This window comes from Pantherophis guttatus, chromosome 1 (genome assembly GCF_059756535.1).
Source record: "Pantherophis guttatus breed Tessera chromosome 1, ASM5975653v1, whole genome shotgun sequence".
NCBI lineage: Eukaryota > Metazoa > Chordata > Lepidosauria > Squamata > Colubridae > Pantherophis > Pantherophis guttatus.
In genome coordinates this window covers 279,809,501-279,834,023 of record NC_142063.1, presented here as the reverse complement: position 1 = coordinate 279,834,023, position 24,523 = coordinate 279,809,501, and the positions used below count along the sequence as shown (strand labels likewise).

Below are 24,523 nucleotides of genomic sequence, written 5' to 3'. Positions count from 1 at the left end.
TACATTACAGCATATTATTTATTATAAGGGCAAGATTGATAATGGAAATAGAATTTCAAAGCCGCCCTGAGTCTTTGGAGAGGGGCGGCATATAAATTGAATTAATTAAATTAAATTAAATTAAATTGTGGGCCACATGAGATAGCTGGCAGGCCAATCAGCTATTTGGTGCTAGAAGTGCAGGACAATATTGGAGTTGGCAGTATCTGTGAAGCCTGGAGGTGTTGAGATGCTCGTCTCTCAAGATGAAAGTAACTGGGAAAACACAGGTGGCAATGAATCTTTCCTGATGATGGCATTTGGTGGACTATTTTTCAAAATGTACCAGCAGACTTCAGTTGGCTGCTTGGCAGATCACACACAGCCTACGGGTTGTATTTTGTTGCAGGGCTTGTCTAGTGCCCAAGTAATTTGGACCAGAAGTGAAACTATCTTAAATCCAAATTCTGTGTTTTAAACTCTCAGTGCGCTCCAACCAATACAATCAAATTGATTTTGACCAGCAATTCCCTCTCTTGCAACTTGGATACATACTGTAATAGCATTTTAAGTGCCTTTTATGTGAAACATTCATTGTCCTAATAGCAAATTTGGGTGATGAGTACTGCTAGGAAAATAATGTGTTTCGATAGAGGTACAAGAGGGAAGCACTTCCTTCAATTTTAGAATATTTTAGATATTTTAAAGAACTGCCATAATTCAAGGACTTCTTTGTAATCCACTATCATCCTCACTTGATTATTGTTGTATGAAATTCAGCATAAGAAATTTTTAATTATAAAATATAATTTATATATTTAAATATAATACCCGTTTTCCTAACTTTTTAGATTTTACTTCCTTTATTGAATTATTTGGACCCACTTTGTTGCAGAGATTGTTCAGTTTGCTGACTTTTTCAAAAACGTTTTTTTGTATTCATACATATGATATAGTCAAGCAATCTATTTGTATCAAAAGATTTTATTCAATGCATCAAAAAGCATAATATTGTTTCATTTTGCTTCTTTCAAAACAGAAGTTGATAATGTTAGCTGAAGTCTATATATATATATACACAAGTGTTACTTTGATTTTTTTTGTGTCCAGAAATAATCTAAATTCATGCAGAAATTGAACAGGGATTACAGACTTGCTCAGATCTGCAGTACCACTTCACTGAAATATTTTCCATTGCAGTTATCAAAAGTTTCATCACATGTGTCTGGAGGGAGTTGGTTATTGTTATCTTTAATTGGAGACAATGGTTTTGATTTTCTACAGGAAGGTAGTATTTCTGATTCCCTACAAGCAAAAAAAATGTATGGTTAATAGTGGTATAGAGGAGTATTAACAAAGTTTAAAGTGAATTGGATTTATTGTCAGTCTCCTCAGAGCTACATTTTTACTGCATACCAATAAAAACAACTGGCTGGCTGGATTATTCTTTCTCTCCATTACCTCCCCACTACTTTTGGAAAGTAAATCCTGCCAAAGTCAGTTACCTAAGATGGAAGAAAAGATACTACTGTTGTCTCAAGAAGTTGCAAGCTCTTTATTCCCCAGCAGCAGGAGGTACCAGCAAAGCCAAGGAGAAACTGCTTTATGGGAAAATAGTGAAGCTAGAAGGAATGAAAACTTATTTCTGAAAACTGCCTCAAAGATAAAAATTAATACTTTAGCAGACATAGAAGAGGAATCGGTAAGACGATAACTGATAGTTTGGTTTTGTTCTTACCTTAAAAATAATCCCTCAGAACATGTATATTTTGTTATGAGTAAAGAAATATGTAAATAAATCAGTTAAATCCATTATCTGTAGATAAATGCAAATATTAAGCCAATGGAAGAATTCTGCAGTTAATAAAGCTACAACCACAGGAGATAAAAGTTTCTTTGGTATATATTTTATTCCTAATCATTTAAAGAGAATGGAATTCAACAAATACTCCTAAAATTAGAGGCAAAATGAATTCTCTTAAATATTTATGTCCCCCCTCCCTTATCTCCACTCTTGGCCTCCTCCATCAGCAGACAAACTTAATTCTTTGGGGATTCAAATGGTTACTTTAAGGATTATAAATGCACTATTCTGTTGAAAAGTAATAAGCTAATGCCATGTTTTAGGACCATATATTGTTTCATCAATACTTCCCTTTCTCCACAGAACATTAAAATAAAACAAATGAACAGTTAGATTAAAAGAGATTCACCTTTTGAACTGGAAGCTCTTCCAGAGATCATTAATTTTCACCTGCAGTCCTGACTTGTTTTCAGCATCGTGGTGTTTTTTCTTTATACTTGTTATTTTCTTGCTTAAGCCACTAACTTTGGCGGGCATCAGTAATTTATATTTTGTCACCATAGGAGATTTTAGAGAATTGGTTCTACATAATGCAGGAATCTGAAGAGAGAGAGAGTGTGTAAAAAAAATATTTTGTTTCAGTGAAGTCTTATAAATTGTCCCTGTAAAGAGTAGACATTGATAGACGAAAATATTTGTAACTTCAGGGATGAACTATGGGATCCTTGGTGCTCTCTGAGCTAGGTGGTTTCCTTGCAGTCATTTTATTACCGAACTAGGTAACATCATCAGTGCAGGCACATTACCTAGTTTGGCAATGAAACCACTGCAAGGAAACTGCCTAGTTCAGAGAGCATCAAGGGACTTGACACTACTTGACAGCTACTTAAAGCATTTTTATAGTTGAACATGCATATCATTTCAAACACTTAAAGACTGGATTTGTATAGCACACTTAACTCTAAACCCAAATTAGCAACGGACAATGGATTTTCATTTGATGCTACATCGAAACAAACTGGGTTAGTGGGACAGCATGATTCATATAACATGCTGAGAAAAATAGTTGGGCTTCTTACAATATAATAACTAGAAACAATTCCATTTAATCTAATTGTTATGCAAACTCACCCCAAAATATTTCTGAAAGTTTCACTTGTATTAAAATCTTAACGTTAACCAGTATTAAAACACACTGAAAACAATATAATAATCCAAACCATGTTGTTATTAAAATACAAATACAATTATGCAAACAATGGTTACTATACACATACCTCAAGAATGAGGAAAAAGAAGTAACTAACCACAAGATGTCAGTATAATTCTGAAGAATATAAAGAAGTATTTTAATCAACTAATGACATTTTACGGATTCTGTAGGCAAAGTTTATTAAAAATGGCTTACAGCAGAGAATTAAAAAAACAACAATAAATCACCAAAAATAAAGCTTAAAATAACATAAATCAGCCATTACAAACTTTTCAGTGTATCTATATATATATGAGGCTTCATTGCTCAGTGTTCATTCTCTCTTGATAAATACAGTATTGGAATTTTTACTCAATAGGGATCAAATGACTAATATTATTTCCAAAAGGAAAATTAACAATGTTTTCCCACTAAGGAAACTAAATTAAAGAAACAGAGGAAAAAAAATCCAATGTTACCATGTTTGATCAACTATTGAAACCAGCTGTGTTCAACCTAATCCAAAATCTTACCATCAGAGTGGAACATTACAAATATATATAACTTATATTCTGTTAACTAAATGTGATCTTAAAATGAAATCAAATACAGTGTTTGATGGTTCTAGCATATAAAGTAACTTCTCAGTTTAAAAAATACTGCACAACTTTGACTGAAACCATGATATAGATCTCTATAGTGAACTTCAGGAGAGAGCGTTCCTTATTCTCTCTTTGTGCAAAAGGTGAAAAAAATAACATGATCTGAAATAATAAGATTTGCATGATTTAAAGCACTCCATACATGCTTAATTAAATAAGCCTTATCAATTGTACTGCAATTGGCAGCCTGAGCTGGGATGTCTTAGGCAATTTAATGATTTTATGATAGATCTCAGGGTCAAATCAAAGATTTTCAGATTTCATTTAAAGCTTACTTTGGTTGAAACAAGCTCACTGAATTTGCATATGACGCCAAACTACTTCTGTTTAAAATAAAGGTGAAAGAAGATAGAGCCTAAAGTCTGAATCTCATATCAAATAGCTCAGCTGTAGTCTTAGCTATTTGAAAAGAGGCCTACATCACTTGCAAGAAGCTATTGCAGCCCTAACATGAGTAATATGAAAACCCTATGTATACAGGGAGTCCTCAACTTATGACCACATAAGTTGCTAAGTGACAAATTTGTTAAGCGAGTTTTGCCCCATTTTACAATCTTTCCTGCCAAGTTGTTAAGTGAATCACTGAAGTGATTAAGTTTGTAATAAGGTTGTTAAGAGTCAATCTGGCATCTGAATTTTGATCACGTGACCATGGGGATGCTGCAATGGACGTAAGTGTGAAAAGTTGTCGTAAGTCATTTTTCAGTGCTGTTGTAACTTTAAACAATCACTAACTGAACTGCTGTAAGACAAGGACTACCTGTACTTTCAAAGTACTAGGAATAACTCTGAGGTAACGGGAGAACAGGAGTAATATTTTAGTTATATCACAGGATGGTGGTGATCATAAGTAATATCTAGAATATGTTATAATTAATCCATACATGTTAAAACAGGTCCTGTCTGCAAGTCATACTTTAGTATTGAGATAGAAAGCAAGAATTATAAATGAAAAAGAGGAAAAAGATATACCATATTTTTGGAAACTGTGTTCTTATTATCTCTACATTCTGAAAATGGAAGGATCTGAGAATTTAGATTATCATCTGGTTCTGGACTGCTGTCAGATTCCTGCCATTTTAAAAAAAAAGACAGGCATTATTTTACCTTAAATGTGAACTCCATGTTATTTTTAAAAGTAAAATGGCTGAAGCTATACCTAAATGAAGTAGAGCAAAACAGTTATGATTTTTCAACCCAGTAATGTATGCTTCTTAAAAGTGATATTAGAATTAATTTCCAATAACTAGCAAAGTGACACAATTACTGTGTTTCCCCGAAAATAAGATGATGTTTTATATTTTTTTGAACCCCAAAATAAGCACTTGGCCTTATTTTCGGGGAGGTTTTATTATTTTGGGGTACATGGAGCAAGACGGGGCTTCTCTTGCAGTTTTACCTGATTTCCAGCTCTGTCTCCCTAACCCTAACCAGAGGAAATGGCGGGGACTGGCTATGCATGTGTTTAAATATTTTTGGGGAGGGCTTATTTTTTTGGGGGGGAGGGCTTATTTTAGTGCATGTGCTCAAAAGCCCAATCGGGCTTATTATCAGGGGATGTCTTATTTTCAGGGAAACAGGGTATAATCCTGTACCAACTTTCATGAAAGTCAGCCCTATTAAAACCAATGATGATATATATCGGAATGTCTATTAGAAAATGAAAACATCTCATCGCTTAACAGGTTCCGACACTCTTAACAGTTAATCAAATTAAAATGCATTCGTTTACCGCAATAAACAGACTATCAGGCAGGCAGGCAGACTTTGAGGTTTCATAAACAGAAGTTATTTTATGAAGGGAGAGCCAGATGTGTAGCTATTGCAACAAATAAGAACAGATTTGGACAATCCCTTGAGAGTGCCATGACAATTTAATAAACTGCTTAACTAAAACATAGAATAATCTTACTTCGGCAGGTGTAGCATTTTTCTTGGTCACTGGAGACTTTTCTGAAGTATCCACCTTGCTTTGCAACAGCTTGTCAAGATTCTGTTTTGATTTACACCGCAGTTCTTTTAAAGGTGATGTCTCTTCATCAGACTCTTTATTTGCTGGTGAGGTTATTTGTGAGTCAGTCACACTATAGTCTTTACTTGTATCTTTATTGGGTCTTTGATACTGCTTTAGCAGTGCTATGCTTTGTGATAGGCTAGGAGTCGAAGATTTCTCTGCAAAGCTTCTAGACCAAGTGAAACAGCTGGACTGTCCTACCCCAGGTGTGGTTGAGAAGAGTCTTTCTATTTCTCCAGTCTCCGATGAACAGGGACTCTGGTCTTCTGTTAATTTGTTTATTTCCTTAGTTGGACTATCAGCCTCATTGTCCTGTAGAGGCTGGTCAGTTTTATTCTTTGATATAGTCTCAGGCAGATCTCCAATGTTGCAGAAAAACCTAACATATGTTGAGCGAGTATAAGAAGAAATGAGAGATATTAAAAACTGTGTGCATTAATCTAATCATGTTAAAATGTTACAGTTTTACTGAAAAAGGAAATTATGAACATAAGTTAAAATTATGGACATATGCTGAAATAATTAGAAATTAGTGAATTATAACAACCTATGCTAGACCTATGCTTTCTTACCACTCTCAATAGTTTTACGGTGCTTATGTAATATGTCAAAACACGCTAGTTAATATTTATTTTTAATGTTAAAAACATCTGTGAATCAGATGATGCATATATAACACAGGTTCTAAAGGCATGAAAGTCATGTCATTCAGCCAGAAAGCCAGGAGATGAATCAAATAAATATGTTGAACACATTGCAACATAAATGCAAATCTGTCATAATTGCATTATAACTAGAATCTTTGAGGTTCAGAACACTGAATCATGTTTTCTAAATTCATTATATTCTATAGTGAAATAATAAATAGCTTTACATGAACATACTATGCATATTAGGGTTTGGTGGCATAGCCTTTGTTTATTTAACAATTAAGAAAAAATATTTTGTGATTCTAAGCTTACGTAAATAACCTTCTTGGGGTTTTTTTTTTCATACACAGAATATATAAGATCAGAAATAAACAGAAGGAAGTATTGCCCGTGTCTAATGAAGTCCCTACTAATGAAGGGAGGGTGGGAGGGAGAGGGAGAGGGAGAGGGAGAGGGAGAGGGAGAGGGAGAGAGAGAGAGAGATTGCATATGGGATACAGTGTCAGGGATATCTACACATTAGACACAATGCAGTCCTGAAAGCTAGACTGCTAATTCATTCTGTTTGGCACTTGTACATCTATCCTTGCTGCACTGAATAGAATAGAATTTTTTATTGGCCAAGTGTGACTGGAAACACAAGGAATTTGTCTTGGTGCATATGCTCTCAGTGTACATAAAAGAAAAGATACGTTGATCAAGAATCATAAGGTACAACACTTAATGATAGTCATAGGGTACAAATAAGCAATCAGGAAACAATATCAATATAAATCATAAGGATACAAGCAACAAAGTTACAGTCATACAGTCATAAGTGGAAAGAGATGGGTGATGGGAATGATGAGATTAATAGTAATGCAGACTTAGTAAATAGTTTGACAGTGTTGAGGGAATTATTTGTTTAGCAGAGTGATGGCGTTTGGGAAAAAAACTGTTCTTGTTGTTCTGGTGTGCAGTGGTCTATAGTGTCGTTTTGAGGGTAAGAGTTGAAACAGTTTATGTCCAGGATGTGAGGGGTCTGTAAATATTTTCACAGCCCTCTTTTTGACTCGTGCAGTATACAGGGCCTCAATGGAAGGCAGGTTGGTAGCAATTATTTTTTCTGCAGTTTTAATTATCCTCTGAAGTCTGTGTCTATCTTGTTGAGTTGCAGAACCAAACCAAACCAGACAGTTATAGAGGTGCAGATGACAGACTCAATAATTCCTCTGTAGGGCCAAACTTGCTTTTACACCAAACAATGAGGGGTGCTCAGGTAGCTGGCTCTTCTGGGCTCTCCTCTAGTCTCGCCTTGTCTCATGTCACAATGCCTCTCCTCTCCTCCAGCCATGTCCAGTGCCGGCTTCCATTCTCAGCACAAAAATGAACGCAGCTAAGTTTTTGTCTTACCAAAGTGGTATTCATTTATCTACTCAGTATATTGCATGCTTTCGAACTGTTGGGTAGGCAGAGGCTAGGGATTGAGTGATGGGAGCTTGTTCACATAGTCTGCAAAGTATTTACTAATTATAACCCAATACAGAATATTTAGAATAGTCTCACTTGGGAGATGCCTCGGAAGAAATCAAAGTAAAATCTTGCTTGTATAAAGTTGAATTGTAATTGAACTGCCATCAAACAGTGGCAACCTTTATTTATGCAATTAACTTTTTAAAAGTGCTTTTTTTAAAAAAAATATTCCTGAGGTGCTTATGGCCACATCCTCATGTCATCCTTTGCCTCATCAGCTTATCATTGGCAATTTGTAATTTAAATGCTTTAACATTTAAGTCCATAAAAATGACTGCATATCTATAGATTCTTATAAGGGTTGAAGACATTAATCACATAGATCCCTCATGTCACTTTTTGACATGTCAAACAATCAGGTGTTCCTAAGGCTCTAATTGTGTAGACTAATGTTTTTCAAGTTTGGCAATTTTAAGGTTTGTAGACTTCAATTCCCAGAATTCCCCAGCTTACTGGCTAGAAAATTTTGGGAGTTGAAATCCACACACCTTAAAGTTGCCAACGTAGAAAAATACTGATGTAGACACTGCAATTCCTAGAATTCTCAGCCAGCACAGTCTCACATGGAGAGCTCCATATTGAATAAAGTAGCTGTGATATTAATTATATTTGATAATATAGTGTGTAATCCTGATTAGACTATCTGATTCTACTGATAGTGTTTAAGATTTTTTTAAAAATATTATTTTGTTTTTTTTAAAAAAATAACTGAAATTGCAGGAACGCAGTTTAAAGACACATACCTGCTTCTGGTTCCTGGAACAACCACTGCACCATTGTTTTCATTCTCCTTCTGAAAAATAGTGGCAAATTTATTTCTAAGCCTGGGCTGAACACAAGAATTGTCCTTATTTTTGCATGAGTCCTGGGAAGCACAGACTGCAGATGTTCCACTAAAACGTTGCTGGTTCTCATCACATTTTTCTGTTTTGTTTTTTTTTGAGTTCGAAAAATACTGGCTTAACAGTTCTTCTTCTGATACTTCTTCTAAATATATAAAAGATGAATTAAGTTCAATTCTACTAGAAACTAGATCTATATCAGCATTTTTAATAGATTGATATTAATAGAGTAGACAAATACTATAGCTGTATACTAGTTTACCCCAAAAGAGAAAAAGAAAAATTGAAGAGTCAAAAGAAATAAACAAATTGTTTTTTTTAAACATAAGTGTTTTGTTAATAATACCTTTGGGTGATGTATAGAAATATATATAAGGAATTAAGAAAGATGCTATGGGTAAATGCTTATTTTTCCCTAACCATTGCATTGAGCATTCAAGATTTACATGCTAAAGATAAAATTAGATTAAGACTTTATGTCATACATACATACATACATACATACATATATGAAGTGTATGTGTGTGTGATTAAAAATGTAGCAATCATACCATGCCTTGGTCTTTTTGCCACTAGCATTTTGCTAGGAAGTTTGAGTCCTTTTAAGTTAATTAGCTGCTCAACTCCTCGGGTAGTGGATTTCTCTAGCAAAGGTGTTGAATTTGTTACAATTTTTGCAGTAAAACAGGGTTTGTAGTCCCTGCTCCAAATACTCTTTAAATAGGATGACTTCTCATGAGTATAACTCACATCCCAGCTGCGGCTTCTTGGTAATACAGGCTATACCAAAAGAACAGAAAGAAAAACATAAAGTTATATTACTCTGTTTCTCTAAATTACACTGAAGATAATTTTATTACTAGTTTAGAGTTTTCTCAATCATATTTTGGTACCTTGCCATTGGACACTGAACAAAGGGAACGTAGGACAGTGATCAAGACTACTGAAAAGATTGACCGTTGCAATCTTTTCAAGTCATATATGCCTTAATATCTTTCTGATTGGGAAACTCTTGAATTACAGCTGCCTATGTGATAATGACTTTAGTTATGTAATGGCTTTGGTTTTTCCAGATGATGTACTGGCCAAAACTGGTTTAACTCTGAACGATTCTGTATTGTCTTCTATACAATAGCCTTTCAGACACTTGAAAATAGCTCTGTGTCCTGCAGCTGTCAATGCTTCTCCAGATTATGTTCTACAAAGGCATCAGATCTTTTTCTTTTGGGCTGCCTGAACTATTGCCAAATATGATCCCAGGAGTTTGCATTTGTCCCGGTGAAATTTATCTTGCTGTGTTTCTGTCCATTGCTCCAACTTGTCAAGATTCTCCTGAATCTTGGTATTTAAATTTATTTCTGACATTAACCAAAATTTTATATTAGAATTTAAACAACAAAACATATAGTAACACTAAATATTAAGAATATATACCCTGTTTCCCCCCAAATAAGACATCCCCTGTTAATAAGCCAAATTGGGCTTTTGAGCGCATGGCAATAAGGCCAAGTGCTTATTTCAAGGTTCAAAAAAAATATAAGCCAGGGTCTTATTTTCAGGGAAACACGGTAGCTAATTGCTTTATAACATGAGAAATAAGAAATAATTTTTATGTCACTTTTTTTTCAAAACAATTTTCTAAACTGACTGCTTAATAGTCTCTCTGGAGTTTTGCTTGTATCGATATGAATTGACTGAAATTATGAGTCCTTTTCTCCTATTTTTGAAAATAGGAACAATTGTCCTTCTCCAATTCTCTCTGACATTATGCTAATTTTCCATGATTTCTGAAAAATCACAAAAAAGGCATCACATGAGGCTCAAAATCAGAAAATTCTCCAATGAGACTATTTTTTTAAAAAGGAAGGCTTTTCAGCATAGCGTCTATGGAACTTCCTTTTCTAAAAGTTATTGACAACCAACCCAAGATACTTACTGTATAAAGTCAAATCTAATGTATAGTTAACAAGCAAGTCCTCCTGTCAATTCAAATCAAATCACATAAAAGGGTTGAATACAGAATATTTAGCACAGAGGATACTTATGCCTGAAGAGACTCAACAAGGACAAAAATAGTTTTGTAGTGCCTCCAAGTGGTTCTTAACTAATACATTATCTAAAATTGTAGTTTTGATACAGGATTTTTAGTATAATGTATCAAATCCTGGCATAAAATATATAACTCTATATACTTCAGATTTATCTAAGTCTAAGTTCAAAGTCAAGCAAAAACACAAGGACAAAATTGTTCTTGATAGACCATTAAAATATTTTTTTAGATACAAAATATTACCCGTGATACATCAGGATCGTAGTCATCAATTTGCTCCATTGTGAAAATATCTTTATTTCCAAGTGCAATCTGAAAAGCAGTCCTATCATCAAAGTATCTAAATGAATCAATCTCAGAAAAAGCACCACTTTTAATTAGAACTTTCTGTTTTATATAGTTTAATTTTATGGAGTTCATAACTCTGCACAGTTCACATAGAAATGTTCATACAGTTTTACAACGTATGAAAAACAAACTTCAACCTTTGTTTTAAGTAGATATAAACTTAAATAACTTAATAGCTATCTGAGGGATTAAGACTGCATATAACTTAATCCCAACTTCATTTTCCTGGAGGTTTCAATGAGATTATGAAATAGCAGGCCTCCTACAATGGCTTATATTATTTGAAAAAACATTACTATTTATTCAAGCTTAATACTATTCTGAAGGGAATCAACATAAGCCAAATCAAATCTAAATAGCAATTGATCTGGAAACAATTCCTTTTTTGCAATAGCAGTGCTTAAGGATTTTACCAACTGACATAGAAACAATGGTGACATTTTTATGCCCTCTAAGTATATTACATTTTTATTTGATAAAGGATACTTTCCAGCATAAACTAGAGTTTCTGGATCAATATCATCTTCATAAGCATTCAGTGGAACAAGTTTCCTTCTGACTGGGTCAAAAACCAACTGATAGAGGAAAGTATTATTAGCACGAATAAATCCTTGTATGTATTCTTCAGTTACCGAAATATTCATTTTTAAATACTGACCCATTTTTCCAATGACCTGTCAGGAAAATGAACAAATAGTGCTCATGGGTAATAGCAAACACAAGTGCTTAGTTTATAAATAATCTCTTTAGTCACATTAGGGGACAATTTCCATAATCATCTCTCCTCCTATCGTATCATTCCCTAATGATCTTAGAAACAGATGTTCAGAAAGAAAGTCAATATCTAAGTCAATACCTTTATGAATCTACATATCAGTGCTTTGGACTTTGCATGAAAAAAATCTAGAACATCTGAGTTATGTGAAAGGTTATTTTCTAAAGTAGAGAGTATCCTAAACACAGAACTGTTCCTCTTTTTTTTCTATAGGGACAACTAAAAGATGCACAACTGTCTCTAGGATGAAAGATAACTTTTCTCTTCCAATTACAAAACTATAAAAGTATAACAAGCCTAAATATAATTCAAACAAACATGCATAGATCAAAAACATAATAAGAAAATAATAGGGCTTCCCTTCAAGGATAATTCAGAAGTTCTTTTGATATCATGTGAGCACAGCTTCTTTCTGCTATTCATTAAAATAGAGAGCAAGCCTAGGAAAGCAGCACCACTGCTTTTAAGGTACCCAGTATGAAAAGGAAATCAAACCATAGCTGCATGAGGTTGGAAAACTTGCTATGTGAAAAGTGGTACATCCTCTGAAACAGGAAATACATTCACAGGGGAAAAAAAACCATCCTCTATCCTAATGTCCAGATCTGTCAGCGAGGAGATGATACAGGAGCAAGCATCTACATAAAGTTATAGTTAGTAGGAAAATTAGGAAAATTTCTGCTCTCAGTTCCCCAGGAGAAACATTGTTAAAATCATTGGGAATTAACAAAAGAAGAAAGAAGATGCTTTCTGAATAAGAGTTAAGAAGCTTGGATCACTTGTCTCTCAATGAATCCTGATGTGTAACCTCAATATTAGACAACTTTTTCCACAGTCTACTGGGCAAATTTAAATCCAATCCATTTCTTCTCTTGTATGGAAGTTCTTTGAAAGGGTTACCTAAATTAGATGATTCCAAATCAGCTTCTGAAAGCATGATGGGCTCTTTTTAAATGGGAGGATACCCTAGAAATCACCTCCAGATAATGTAGATTGAGTTGTTACAGAGGAAGAAATAAAAACTAATTTCTAGTACAGAAACTGAGCTGGGAGTCAAGGTTCTTTAATTTTTTTTTTTTAATTTGATTTATATGCCGCCCTTCTCCGGAGACTCAGGGCGGCTTACAATGCGTTAAGCAATAGCCTTCATCCTTTTGTATATTTATACAAAGTCAGCTTATTGCGCCCACAAACTGGCTCCTCAATTTACCTACCTTAGAAAGGATGAAAGGCTGAGTCAACCTTGAGCCTGGCGGGATTCGATCTTACTTTTAATTGCAGACAGCTGGTCTTAAATTACAGAGCTCTGTCTGTTGAGCTATCCAGGCTCCTTGTCTGTCTGAATTGCATTCTGATTGATTTTGCATAACTTGCATATTATTGTGAGTTATTACGCTGCTTGGATAAGCCCACCCACCCAGTTCCAATCCCCATAAACTGAACTGATAGATTTTGATTATATTGAGATGCTGGGGCACAAACCCAACTTTACCACATCTCTAGAAAATGGTACCTGCCATGCTCAGTTACCTGAATGCTGGAGGAAATAAATTGGATGCATTCCTAAATAAGAACATTTATCATGAGAATCCCACCTGCTCCCCTGAATCAACTGAGTAGCAAGGAAAGAATAGAACACTTTTTGTCATAACAATCTCCTTGAAAACTACAAGCAATCTGGGGGGAAAAAAAATCACTACACGAAGATCTCAATTTGGTTATCGACGATGGAGGCAATGATCTATCCAAACACTACAGATCTTTATAAAATGGTGAGCTACGCAGAACTCTTGGATAACAAAGGAGAATTAAAATTGGCCTAGGACTTGAAAAAACAAGGAATTGCTATGGAATGGTGGCCTTATTTACAAATTAAAACAAGATTCAAAAAAGACGGTGACCAATATGGCATATATGAGAAACAATTGGAATTAGACAAAATATTGCAAGGAATGGGAGGAAAAATGATCACTAAAATATACAACTTTCTTTTAAGATATAAAATGGAGGAAGAGACAGTAAAAGAGACAATGATAAGCTGGGCCAGAAATTTCTGCTACAATATTGAGTTAGAACATTGGGAGAAATTGTGGGAAAGAAATTATAAGCTTACGATGGCAGTAGCCTATATGCGTGTGTGTGTGTGTGTGTGTGTGTGTGTGTGTGTGTGTGTGTGTATCAAGCAGTAACAAATTTGACTTCCTTGACTATAATGAAATCATCTGATTGTCAGTGATAGCAATTTATCCCAAAATACATTATCATTGTCAAATTATATTATAATACTTTTTTTAAAAAAACCTTAGAGATATAGTTATGCTGCCCTGGTCAAATCCAACAAAAAAGAGAAAAAGAAAGAGATAAAAAACGGAGGGTAGTGGGGAAGAAGGAAAGTGAGTTCCAGATCCAAGCCAAACACTTCACATGTCATCATTTTAATTTCTACTATCCTGTGACAAGAAAAAGTAGATGACAGTGTTGACTAGTCTTGAATTTGCTGTGAAAGCCAAAGACCTTCACTAATTATTATCCAACACAAACAACCATATGCCTTTCTTACAGATCATCACATACTGTTGTGAGGCAAATTCTGAAATGTTTAAGTCAATGGCCTGAATACCCAATAAATGTAAAATCCACCCATCCCAACTTAATGACTTATACCGAGTTAGATTGCATGCACAGCAACAGGGACATCCGTCATGGGAGACCTTGAACTCCTCAGAGGAAAATTCTTAGCTGCTGATTGTGTAACACTTCTGAGTTGTAGGGGGGAAAGGTGCTTTAGAGCTTGTGAGAATGTGCATGTAGCATCTATCTGCCACATCTTTTCCTGGAATTGTGTTGCAGCAAACGGCTGATGATACTATGAAATGACTCGGCTGCTTAAGGAAATACCAACAAATACAACCTGCTTATCATCCAAGCATCTTTTTCCTTTTGTATCCAGTGCTGCCACCCTGTGACAAATATATTTATCAATTGTAGCTACAGATTCTCTTGTCTCTTAGAATCCAGGGTTATGGAGAAAGGGCAGTTTAATGAGCTGCTCCTCCTATTTTAGGGACCCTGATAAGAAAGGGAAAAAATTAGACCTTTTTTATTTGATCTATTTGTTTATTAAGTGACAACTGGCCTAAAAGAACTCTGAAAAGGCAGCAGAACTACACCTGTTATCTAAGATGCTTTTATGTCACAGAATGCTGGTAGGCAACCAGCTGTATTGCAGATGATGCTGAACTACAGCTTCTAGCAGGCACAGCTACACGGCTAATTATAAGAGATACAGGATACAGCTATAGTTCAATAGGAGCCACAGGTTGCCCATTCCTGCCCGAGAACCTATGGCAAATTAACCAGCTCGGTGTTGGTAACAGCTAGCATATACAAAGGATGGTCTGCTGAAGACAAAGCAGATGTAGCAGTAATTAAAAGTATATGTAGAAAGCTCTTAGGCAGAGATTACAATTGGTTTAACTGTCCTCCCCATTCTAACCACTTTCACTTTTTACCTTGATTGCTTCCCTGCTAATGCCTTATCTACTCAGAACCAAAAAGAGTAGTTACTTTTACCGTCAAAGAGCCAAGTGAGAAAGGTAGGTTTTGAAAATGTTAGCATCTGAAAAGGGAAGAACTACTAGAGGGAGGATTCATGACATTAAAGCCAACTCAAGAATTTTTCTCAGGTGAATCCCCTTTTCCTGTTGAAGCTTCACCATTTGAATCCAGGGAACCATATTATTTCATAAAGCAGCTTCAAGGGGATGTTTAGAATTAGAAGAAAGGACCATTTTGAAGTTCTAGAGCAGATTTTCCTCATTATCCATAGGTTTTTTTTGAAAATACAAGATAAATCAAGATGCAGAGAACCCATTACCTTTATAATATCGGGGTTATTGGCTATCTTTATTAGTTTGCAAGACTTGCCTAAGCCAATACCATGAATGGATGGAAGGTAGTCACAACCAGAAAGAATACACATGTAGCGGAATTTCTCTTCTGTAAAGACATCCCCAAGCTGTTTGCACATTCCGAGGCGAGCTTGATCGATTTCTAAGCCATTTCCAAATTTGTCGATTTTAAGAAACACCTTGAAATGCAAACAAAATCATGAATGAATATGTATATTCAAGGAACATCCACTAGATGTAACAACCACATCAAAATGGTAGATAGGATCAGGTGTTCAAACTTCTGCCTCATTTCAATGTGCATGCAAAAAGGGAAGGGGCTTTGATTGCCCTAAAAACCCACTCACCATTTTGATGTTATTGAACATTACTAATTTTATCTAGTATTCATCCAGTATCAATATACTCAACATTTATCTAAATTAAGGGTACAAGTGCAGCCACATACAGTAAACTTTTCTTTCTCTTTTTGCTACATCTGAAAACCTAATCTCACTCACCTCAGATGTAGTAAAAATATTTCTTGAAAACCATTTTGTCAAATGCCTGCCAAGGGATTTCGACAAATATCAACCATGCTTATACAACACTTTTGTAGCGTTTTGAAAACTTTGCATATACTATACATAGTATACAATATTGTGGGTGCCTCATACCGCAGATGGCAGAAGGAGGGCTAAGAACAAAAATACACATTTCATGTGACTTGATGGGTCACAGTTTGTACTGTTGGCACTGCACACTAGAAACACTATTGGCATATTTTTGAAGTAAGGAAACATTAATTGAATTGACGTTGGAGGATTTTACAGTTGGATTAAATAAAAAATTTAATTGTCCCATTGTACAATGGGACCATAACAATGGGACAATAACATTGTCCCATTGTACAATGTTATTTTAATTTTAAGCCTAACGAGAAATTAATTACATAGCAATTAGCAGAACATTCTATTTTACATGCCCTTATCACAAATACTTCTAAGTTCAGGGCAGAGATGATGTACAAAGTAGTGGCAAAAAGATTCATCACAAATCAAAAATCCCCAGTTTTATTCTCACTTCTGTTCATGAACTCCCTAAATGTTCTTAATAAACTACGCTTTTCCAACATAATAGTCACCTACCTTCTTATTTATTTATTATTCGTATTTCTATGCTGCCCACTCTCCGAGGACTCTGGGCGGCTTACAACGAAGACAGTATACTAAATAGCATATTGCCCCCAACAATCTGGGTCCTCATTTTACCCACCTCGGAAGGATGGAAGACTGAGTCAACCTTGAGCCGGTGAGATTTGATCTACTGAACTAGCAGTCAGCTGAAGTAGCTGCAGTACAGAACTCTAACCACTGCGCCACCTTGGCTCTTCTTGTAAGGATAACATTAAAATTAAATATTTCAAGGGCACACACATGTATATTTACAAGCACATGTGTTCATATGCAGACACACACATACACACAAATTTTTGATTTCTCTTTAGAAATATCAAGTTTTGGATCTAAGCATATGAAAGCAAATTCTCCCTCATATGGAAAAAAGTAAAGTCTAAGCATCCATGCTCATTTGTATAAATTAGGTAAATGTAAAGGTTCCCCTCACACATATGTGCTAGTTGTTTCTGACTCTAGGGGGCGGTGCTCATCTCTGTTTCAAAGCCGAAGAGCCAGTGTTGTCCAAAGATGTCTCTGTGGTCATGTGGCCGGCAAGACTAAACACCAAAGGTGCACGGAATGCTGTTACCTTCTCACCAAAGGTGGTCCCTATTTTTCTACTCACATTTTTTACGTGCTAGGTTGGCAGAAGCTGGGACAAGTAACGGGAGCTCACCCCGTTGTGCAGCACTAGGGATTCGAACCGCTGAACTGCCGACCTTTCGATAGAAATTTATAGTATAAATTGCACCCTGCCAATTTCTAAACCATATTGCTGGCTCTTTTTAGGCTGGTTGTTCAAGTCTGCCTTAACTAATTGAAGATATAACATTTTGCTGTATTTAACGCTGGCAAGGGAAGGGAATGCAAAAGACTGGGCCAAACAGGATCAGGGAGTGCTTTTCCATATAGACTTCCTACCTTTTTGCATCCAAAAGCAAGGAGATCAGAATCCTCTGTAATTATAGCTTGGACCATGCCAGCTTTGTTCAGATAAGCTAACTGAGCATCAGCTTCATACGGTGCAACAAGACAATCTATTCCTTGGGCTCGGGCAGCCTGCAAATAAACAAACAAAAATAATGCAACATTCAAAATGCTTATCATAATACCATACATTAACATATAAAACTACTTTATAATAAATGAACAGTTCACCTGCTAGATAGAACTTGAATATTGCGGCTGGATTTCTGGAAAGCTAGTATTTGAGTTTAGGACAAAGAATACTAGCTCTCCAGGACTCTAGTCGCAATATTCAAGTTGTATCTCCTTGGATAAATCACATGCTGAAAGTGGAAAGCTTAATCTAATCTAATCTAATCTAATCTAATCTAATCTAATCTAATCTAATCTAATGAAATCCAGCTGCTTTCGCCCCACTTTCTTGAATTCATGAATTACACTCTCTATACAGGTAGTCCTCACCTTACAACCACAATTGAGCCCAACATTTCTGTTGCTAAGTGAAACATTTGCTAAGTGCGTTTTGCCCCATTTTATAACCTTTCCTGCCACAATCGTTAAGTGAATCATTGTAGTTGTTAAGTTAGTGACACAGTTGTTAAGGGAATCTGGCTTCCCCATTGACTTTGCTTGTCAGAAGGCTGCAAATGGGGATCACATGATCGTGGGAAACTTCAACTATCATAAATATTAGTTGCCAAGCATCTGAATTTTGATCACGTGACTTGGGGGAGGCTGCATTGGTCGTAAGTGTGAAAAATGGTCATAAGTCACTTTTTTCAGTGCCGTTGTAACTTTGAACTGTTATAAATCGAGGACTACCTGTACTTTTCTAGTTCTTGAACCAGCTTTTACTATTTAGTTACGGTAATATTTTCTTCCCACAGACTTGGCCCATAGAAACTTCGGGAGGGGACACACATTTCCTTGCTGGGGAACATTTTGCCGGTCTAACCCACATGGGGGGAGGGGAGAAACAGAAGTAAAGGAGAAATGAAAAGACTGTACAAAGGCTGTTATCAATTGCCATCCTTGTAAACCTAAATACACTTCCAGTTCTAAAAGAACCCAGTCATACCAGATTACTAATGGTCCATAAATTTTTATATAGAACATTTTTATATAGATCAGCAATCAGATCAGTATTAGGTTTATATGTATCCCTGACAGAAAAAAAATGGGGCGGAGGGGGGCTGGAGATAGATATTCCACCCAGCTGTGATAGTAAACGTTTTAATTTAGTGATTGTGGAAAAATGCTTTTGTCTCAAATTATATCTTTTATTATAAATACGCCACTAAAGGTTACAATAAAATAAGCACAATTCATTGTTTTGTTCTAAACTAAGTTATGCAAACTTAAGATTGATACCAAAGGCAAATGTCAAAATCAAGATACGGAAAGTGAAATTCACAGTAGCAAATATAAACACTTACTTTAATCACTTCACAAGCCATTGCATGTGTAACATTAATGCTGCGAGCAAAGCATTCTCTTGCTTCTGATAATTTCCCTTCACGGAGCAGCTGTTTCCCTTTTAGGAGATTTGTTTGTCGTTTTCTTCAAAATAATGCAACAAATACCAGTACATTATCTAAGAGTCTCACATTCATAACAAATCAGTAGAATATTGTGCTATTCTCCTCAAAAATATCTTTACATTTTTGAGATTTACCATATAAAAGCTTAAGAATCAGATATAAAAGACAACACTAATCAATAATATAAAGTCCAGTAATATGTTCATTACTATTATTATTAGCGTATGGCATTGTTATATTACCCAGAAGACCATAATGCCATTGCAGAGTAATAGTTTGGCTGCCAATTTACCAGCTCTGTTGTAGGACAAAGTACCCCACAGAAGGGCTTTGTACCAGAAAGGAAGATGAGTGACTATTCCTGCAGCATCATCCATAGCCCCTTCCGGAGTCACCTCGCAAATAAACACCGCAATTGGGAAGGTTCAGAATGGGCAGGAATTTGACTGCATCAATGGAGCACCAACTTGTCTTCCCACCAATGTGGTACCTATTTATCTACTCACATAGAAGCTTTCAAACTGTTAGGTGAACAGAAACTGAGGTGAGTAATGGGAGCTCACCCTGACATGAAGTGCTAAGATTTAAACTGTTGGAGCAGAGACCATCTCTAGTGTCATTAAGCCACTGAGTCACCCACAGCTCTTGTTCATTGCTATTACTTAATAATAGTAGGGAGATACATTCACGTTTCCCAACTCGTAGAGAATACCTTGGGGATTTTTTTCTCTCTGTAATGCCCAGTCAGATCCAGTCCATTTTGATCTCAATCTTTCTTTTGCTGATTTGCCCCTTCTTACCGAATTTGGTCCCACTTTGTTTTTGAGGTATTATTCTGCTAGAAAACAGAATCCCAATTTCTTTCCACTAATCTGTTGAGTTGGAAAGATTAAAAAAAGGAATATTTCCAGCTTCTTAGTATACGCAAACATAACTTACTCTCTTCTTGTTTTTTCAACTTCCTTTTTTGAAGGCAAAGTGCATCCATCAAATACCAGAATTGGTTTAACTCCAAATGATAAAAGCATATCAACAAGTTTCATGCAATAAACTACGTATCTGTGAAAAGAAACACCAGCCTCATACATTTGTCATGACATCTTGAAACATAACATATGGTTTGCATAACAAAGCCAACTTCCGCTTGCAACAACAAAATTGCCACTAGATTAGGGTAGCAACATGATCAGCCATGGTTGCAGTTTATATCAATGTAGCTAAATCTATATTTTGTGCCTAGTCAAATACTTAGTTTACAGAAGTAAATGAAGAATGTCATCTGACTTAATTAACTGTAGTAAACACATCATACAAGAGAAAAATATTTCATCTTGTATATTAAATTATTTAAGAAAAGCCTATAGATTAAAAAGATTATCTTCTTTTTGAAATATTTTTAATTTAGGCTGTAATCCTATGCACCGACTATTCATAATTATTTACTATTACTATTTTTAAATTTAAGAAATCATGTTTAAAATTCTCACAAGCAATTAACATGAAAAAGCCAATTAAGTTCTGTTATTTTTCTGAGTTCATGCATTTAACAACATACTTAATATGCTCAACTTTCCCATCTTTCTTACTGATGGAATACAATGGTGGGCAGCATTTATGCAGCTTTCAGAATGAGACTATCTTCCTGTTCAGTGAACTATATTTCAAATTTAGGATTAAAATTCACAGCCTATCAGCCTCAGAAGATTATATGGCTGTGCACCTTCAACCCATATGCACCTGTCATTTCCAATCCAAGCACTCTACATTTGTGCCCAAAATTTGGTGATAAAATGAAAAGGTTTTTTTGCTACCACAATTTTTGGCATGAGAACACATAAATAAGCATGGAAACTTAAAGGGGTGCGAAAAAAGATTAATTTCTACCCTTTAAAGCTGGTAAGAACAGTAAAAAGCATATCACTGAAATTTGGCAGCAAAATCACCAAAGGTTGGAAACATGAATTTTCATGTGAAATGCTAAAATGCAGAAATATCCAGCTTTAAACATCCCCCCAAATCTTTGAAAATAGGTCCAGTGATGTCACAAAAAAACCCCTTCTGCAGCCTTCCAGTTGGCCTAGAAGCCTGTTAAAGCCTGAAGGCTAAAAAGGGTTACAGGCACTCCCACCACATCCGTTACTATTTTACCCACTCTATCAGTCAAATAGTTTTGCACATACTGGTCGGTGGCTTCTCCTTTTGCTAGTTTGTCTGCACACGCATAGGCTCCTTTGTGCAGCCAGCAATAAGTGTCTACAGCAACTACTTGTCCTTTGTACTTCTTCACATGAGTAGGTTCAGCTGCCTCTTTGATAAACTGGAGCAACCCTTGGATTCCCATTGTATCGTATCAGTTGAATTCTGCAAGCAAAGTAAAGAAACACAAAGCCAACAGATTCATAGTTGCTCCTGAGCTGGGCCAGGAAACTTTACAACCCACATCGCTAAGATTTCCATAGACCTCTAGTGCAAAAGAGGCTCTACTACACCCTTACCAAGATGTATTAATTTGATTAATCAGAGAAATTGTTATCAATAAAATAATATATAAAATATTAGTAACTGGTAACTGGTTTGCTGTAGCATGCACCAACAGAACTTGCATTCACATTCACTTGTACTGAGAATTGATTTTGATACATGAGGATTTTCTGACATTAGAATCAACTTTCAGGAATAGATTGCCACAGGCGCAAGACATAGTCTCATCTCTAGTTCATACCTTTCTCTCTTTTCATGTTCTCCAAAATCCATAAAATCCTTTGATCTAACATAGTATAGGGGGGGGGAAAATTAGCAGTAACACATCTAAGGAAAGTGACAGCTCCTTTCGTCGAGACCTAAAGACTTGGCTGTTTCAACAAATGGGTTGATTCTGATTCCTGGGTTTTATTTTTTTATTGTTGCTGTTTTAAATTGGTTTTAATTACGTTTCCTTTTATTATTGTATGTTTTTAATGTGTTCGCCGCCCTGAGTCCTTAGGGAGAAGGGCGGCATATAAATTTGTGTAAATAAATAAATAAATATTAACTTTAATTGGAAAGCTGCTGAATTACTTTCTCATGTCCAAGTTGTTGCTTCTCCCTGCTTCCCATTCTTATCCCACTAACACCTAGGCCTAGAAGAATCCTAAGCAAGCTTAAACGAAATCTCTAAAACAATACAAATGACCAACCCTTTCATAGGAAGGCAAAGGGGAGGAAAAATGTATTAAAGTAGATAAATTCTTTCCTTTGAAGCGGATATCCTCTGCAGGTCAAGTTTTAAGCAGAAGTGCCGATTCTGAAGCAGCAAGCCACGCGCTCTAAGTGGCACTGAAAACAATGGATTTAATAAATTTATTTATTTATTTAGCGTATGGCTGGTCACACACAGTATTAAAACATTTTTTTCATTTTTACAGGTTAAAACATTTAAAACAATAAAAAAAAAGCAGTAAGAAAACCTAAGAGGAAAATTTAATAAAGACCTTAGATCACTAGATAAAAAGATTCCAAAGTTTTCTTTTCTTTTTTCTTTCCTCCATCAACATTCTTACTGGCGCCATTGAATTTAAAGGACAATATGCGCTTAATCACTTTGCATTCAATTGGCGAAAGAGACAAAGCCGCAACGTGTACTTTTTTTTTAACTAAAACACAGGCAGTGAGCCCTACGCATAACCTCTACAATAGTTTGGGTCGGAAATATCCCGGGAGACGATCTCCCTTTCCTTTTAATGTAGAGACGCTATCTCGTCCAGCTGCTGAAGTTGGGAAACCCAAAAATGTGGTGCCCCTCCCGCCTCCCCCAGTACCTGATGCAGGAGCGCAACTGCTGGGATCGGGGCAGCGCCGAACCGTCACCCGGCGACAGACACTTTTGCCCATTCGGCAAAACCAACCCAGCGCGCGAAGCTTTCAACCCGCGCGCGCTTCCCAAGCCCCACCTCGACCCCGCCCTCCTCGCGAGAACGAGGGAAAGTCGAGGAACCCGTGTAGACCACAACGACCAGCATGCCGCGCGGCCGAAGGAGTTCTTCACCGAGCCTTGCCTTGGTGCTCGCCGCTCTGCATCTTGGGCGTTGTAGTCCACGCGTTTCGCTTTGCGCGATTTTGTCTTTTAAAGTTATGGCGCGTTTGTTAATGAAAGTTTGTTGCTACTGGAGTTGTGTTTTCCGTCGGGGTATATACGCGTTCGGTTAGAACGATAAATTAAATGCAGTTGTCGCGTTAATAGGTCGGTATGGCTGGAACCTAGCTTAGTTTATGGCTTGTCATGATGGGTGAATGTTGGCAGTTGGATTAATTCAGCAAAGAAACATTCATTTAGCAAGTTGTGGAAAAGATGTCGTGGAACTATGGAGGGATATATTAACCTGATTGTTATTTTATCAGTGCTGTCATTTTGTGAGCTTTCAGTCTTTAGTATCAGTATGCCACCTAGAGTCTGCTTTCATCGAGGCAGTACAATAGATGAATCTTATAAATAAGCACCCTTCTACCTATTAAATCTACTAACCTCTTGGCAAGCTCCAGGATCCAGAAAATCTGGGTGCCTAAATTGGTTAATTGGATAAAGGCCATTGACTCCCGATTGATTCCCAATAAATGCACAGATGTCATGCTAATGTATTTGTAGCAACAACCCAATAATTCTTTAAAGGAGAGCCCAATAATATCTTTAATTCTGTCCATCCAATTTAGTTTTTCTCTACCCCTTCTGTCTTCCTCAACCTTGCCAACATTCTTATCCAGCAACTAGTGAAGCATATGCCAAAGAATGTGAATTTCTTTACACTATTGCTTCAATGGAAGTCTTAGGAATGGAAGGATCATCTTCAGGGACGGGTTCCAAATCCCATTGCTACCGTTTCGCTTGTGCAGTGGGCGGAGCTTCCTGCTACCACCGCTAGCGGTTCGCCCGATCCGCTAGCGGTCCGCTAGCGGTAGCAACTCACCACCGGTAGCAACCCACCACTGATCTACTTACATTGTTTTATTTTTCTTGTAGTTTATGGTACTCTTTATAACAATATCCAAATTCCTTTCATCTTTCTTTTGAACTTTCTCAGTCTTAATCTTTCTGCACATTTTTCCAATATCTTTTACTGCATATGCATGAGGAATTCATATAACTT

The 24,523-nt window shown here is 36.2% G+C and overlaps 1 protein-coding gene across 2 annotated transcripts; it reads right to left on the bottom strand.

The window, feature by feature from the left end:
- Positions 1-947: 947 nt before the first annotated feature.
- On the bottom strand, positions 948-23,358 carry EXO1 (exonuclease 1). 2 transcript variants are annotated; one of them, XM_087882978.1, is made up of 15 exons: positions 23,201-23,341; positions 22,580-22,718; positions 21,584-21,764; positions 20,343-20,462; positions 19,299-19,422; positions 17,818-17,955; positions 15,706-15,918; positions 11,540-11,727; positions 10,949-11,045; positions 9,207-9,435; positions 8,557-8,800; positions 5,550-6,030; positions 4,610-4,708; positions 2,193-2,383; positions 948-1,284 (listed from the first exon to the last, which is right to left on the bottom strand). In XM_087882978.1, exons 3-15 carry the CDS (start codon positions 21,742-21,744, stop codon positions 1,137-1,139), a joined length of 2,433 nt encoding a protein of 810 aa, XP_087739104.1. In that variant the 5' UTR covers positions 21,745-21,764; positions 22,580-22,718; positions 23,201-23,341; the 3' UTR covers positions 948-1,136. The 2 variants fall into 2 exon arrangements, with proteins under 2 accessions (XP_087739104.1, XP_034284154.2); XM_034428263.2 differs by lacking the exon at positions 22,580-22,718 and having other exon boundaries at positions 23,201-23,358.
- Positions 23,359-24,523: the final 1,165 nt, after the last annotated feature.

Bases quoted from the DNA above. Each gene is read 5' to 3' on its own strand.
- EXO1 (XM_034428263.2), bottom strand. From the start codon at position 21,744: ATGGGAATCCAAGGGTTGCTCCAGTTTATCAAAGAGGCAGCTGAACCT. The intron at 17,956-19,298 runs GTAAGTGTTTAT...GTTTATTTGCAG, and splicing joins TGGCTTGTGAAGTGATTAAA to GCTGCCCGAGCCCAAGGAAT. The intron at 11,728-15,705 runs GTAATGGGTTCT...TTTTCCTGACAG, and splicing joins ATAACCCCGATATTATAAAG to GTCATTGGAAAAATGGGTCA.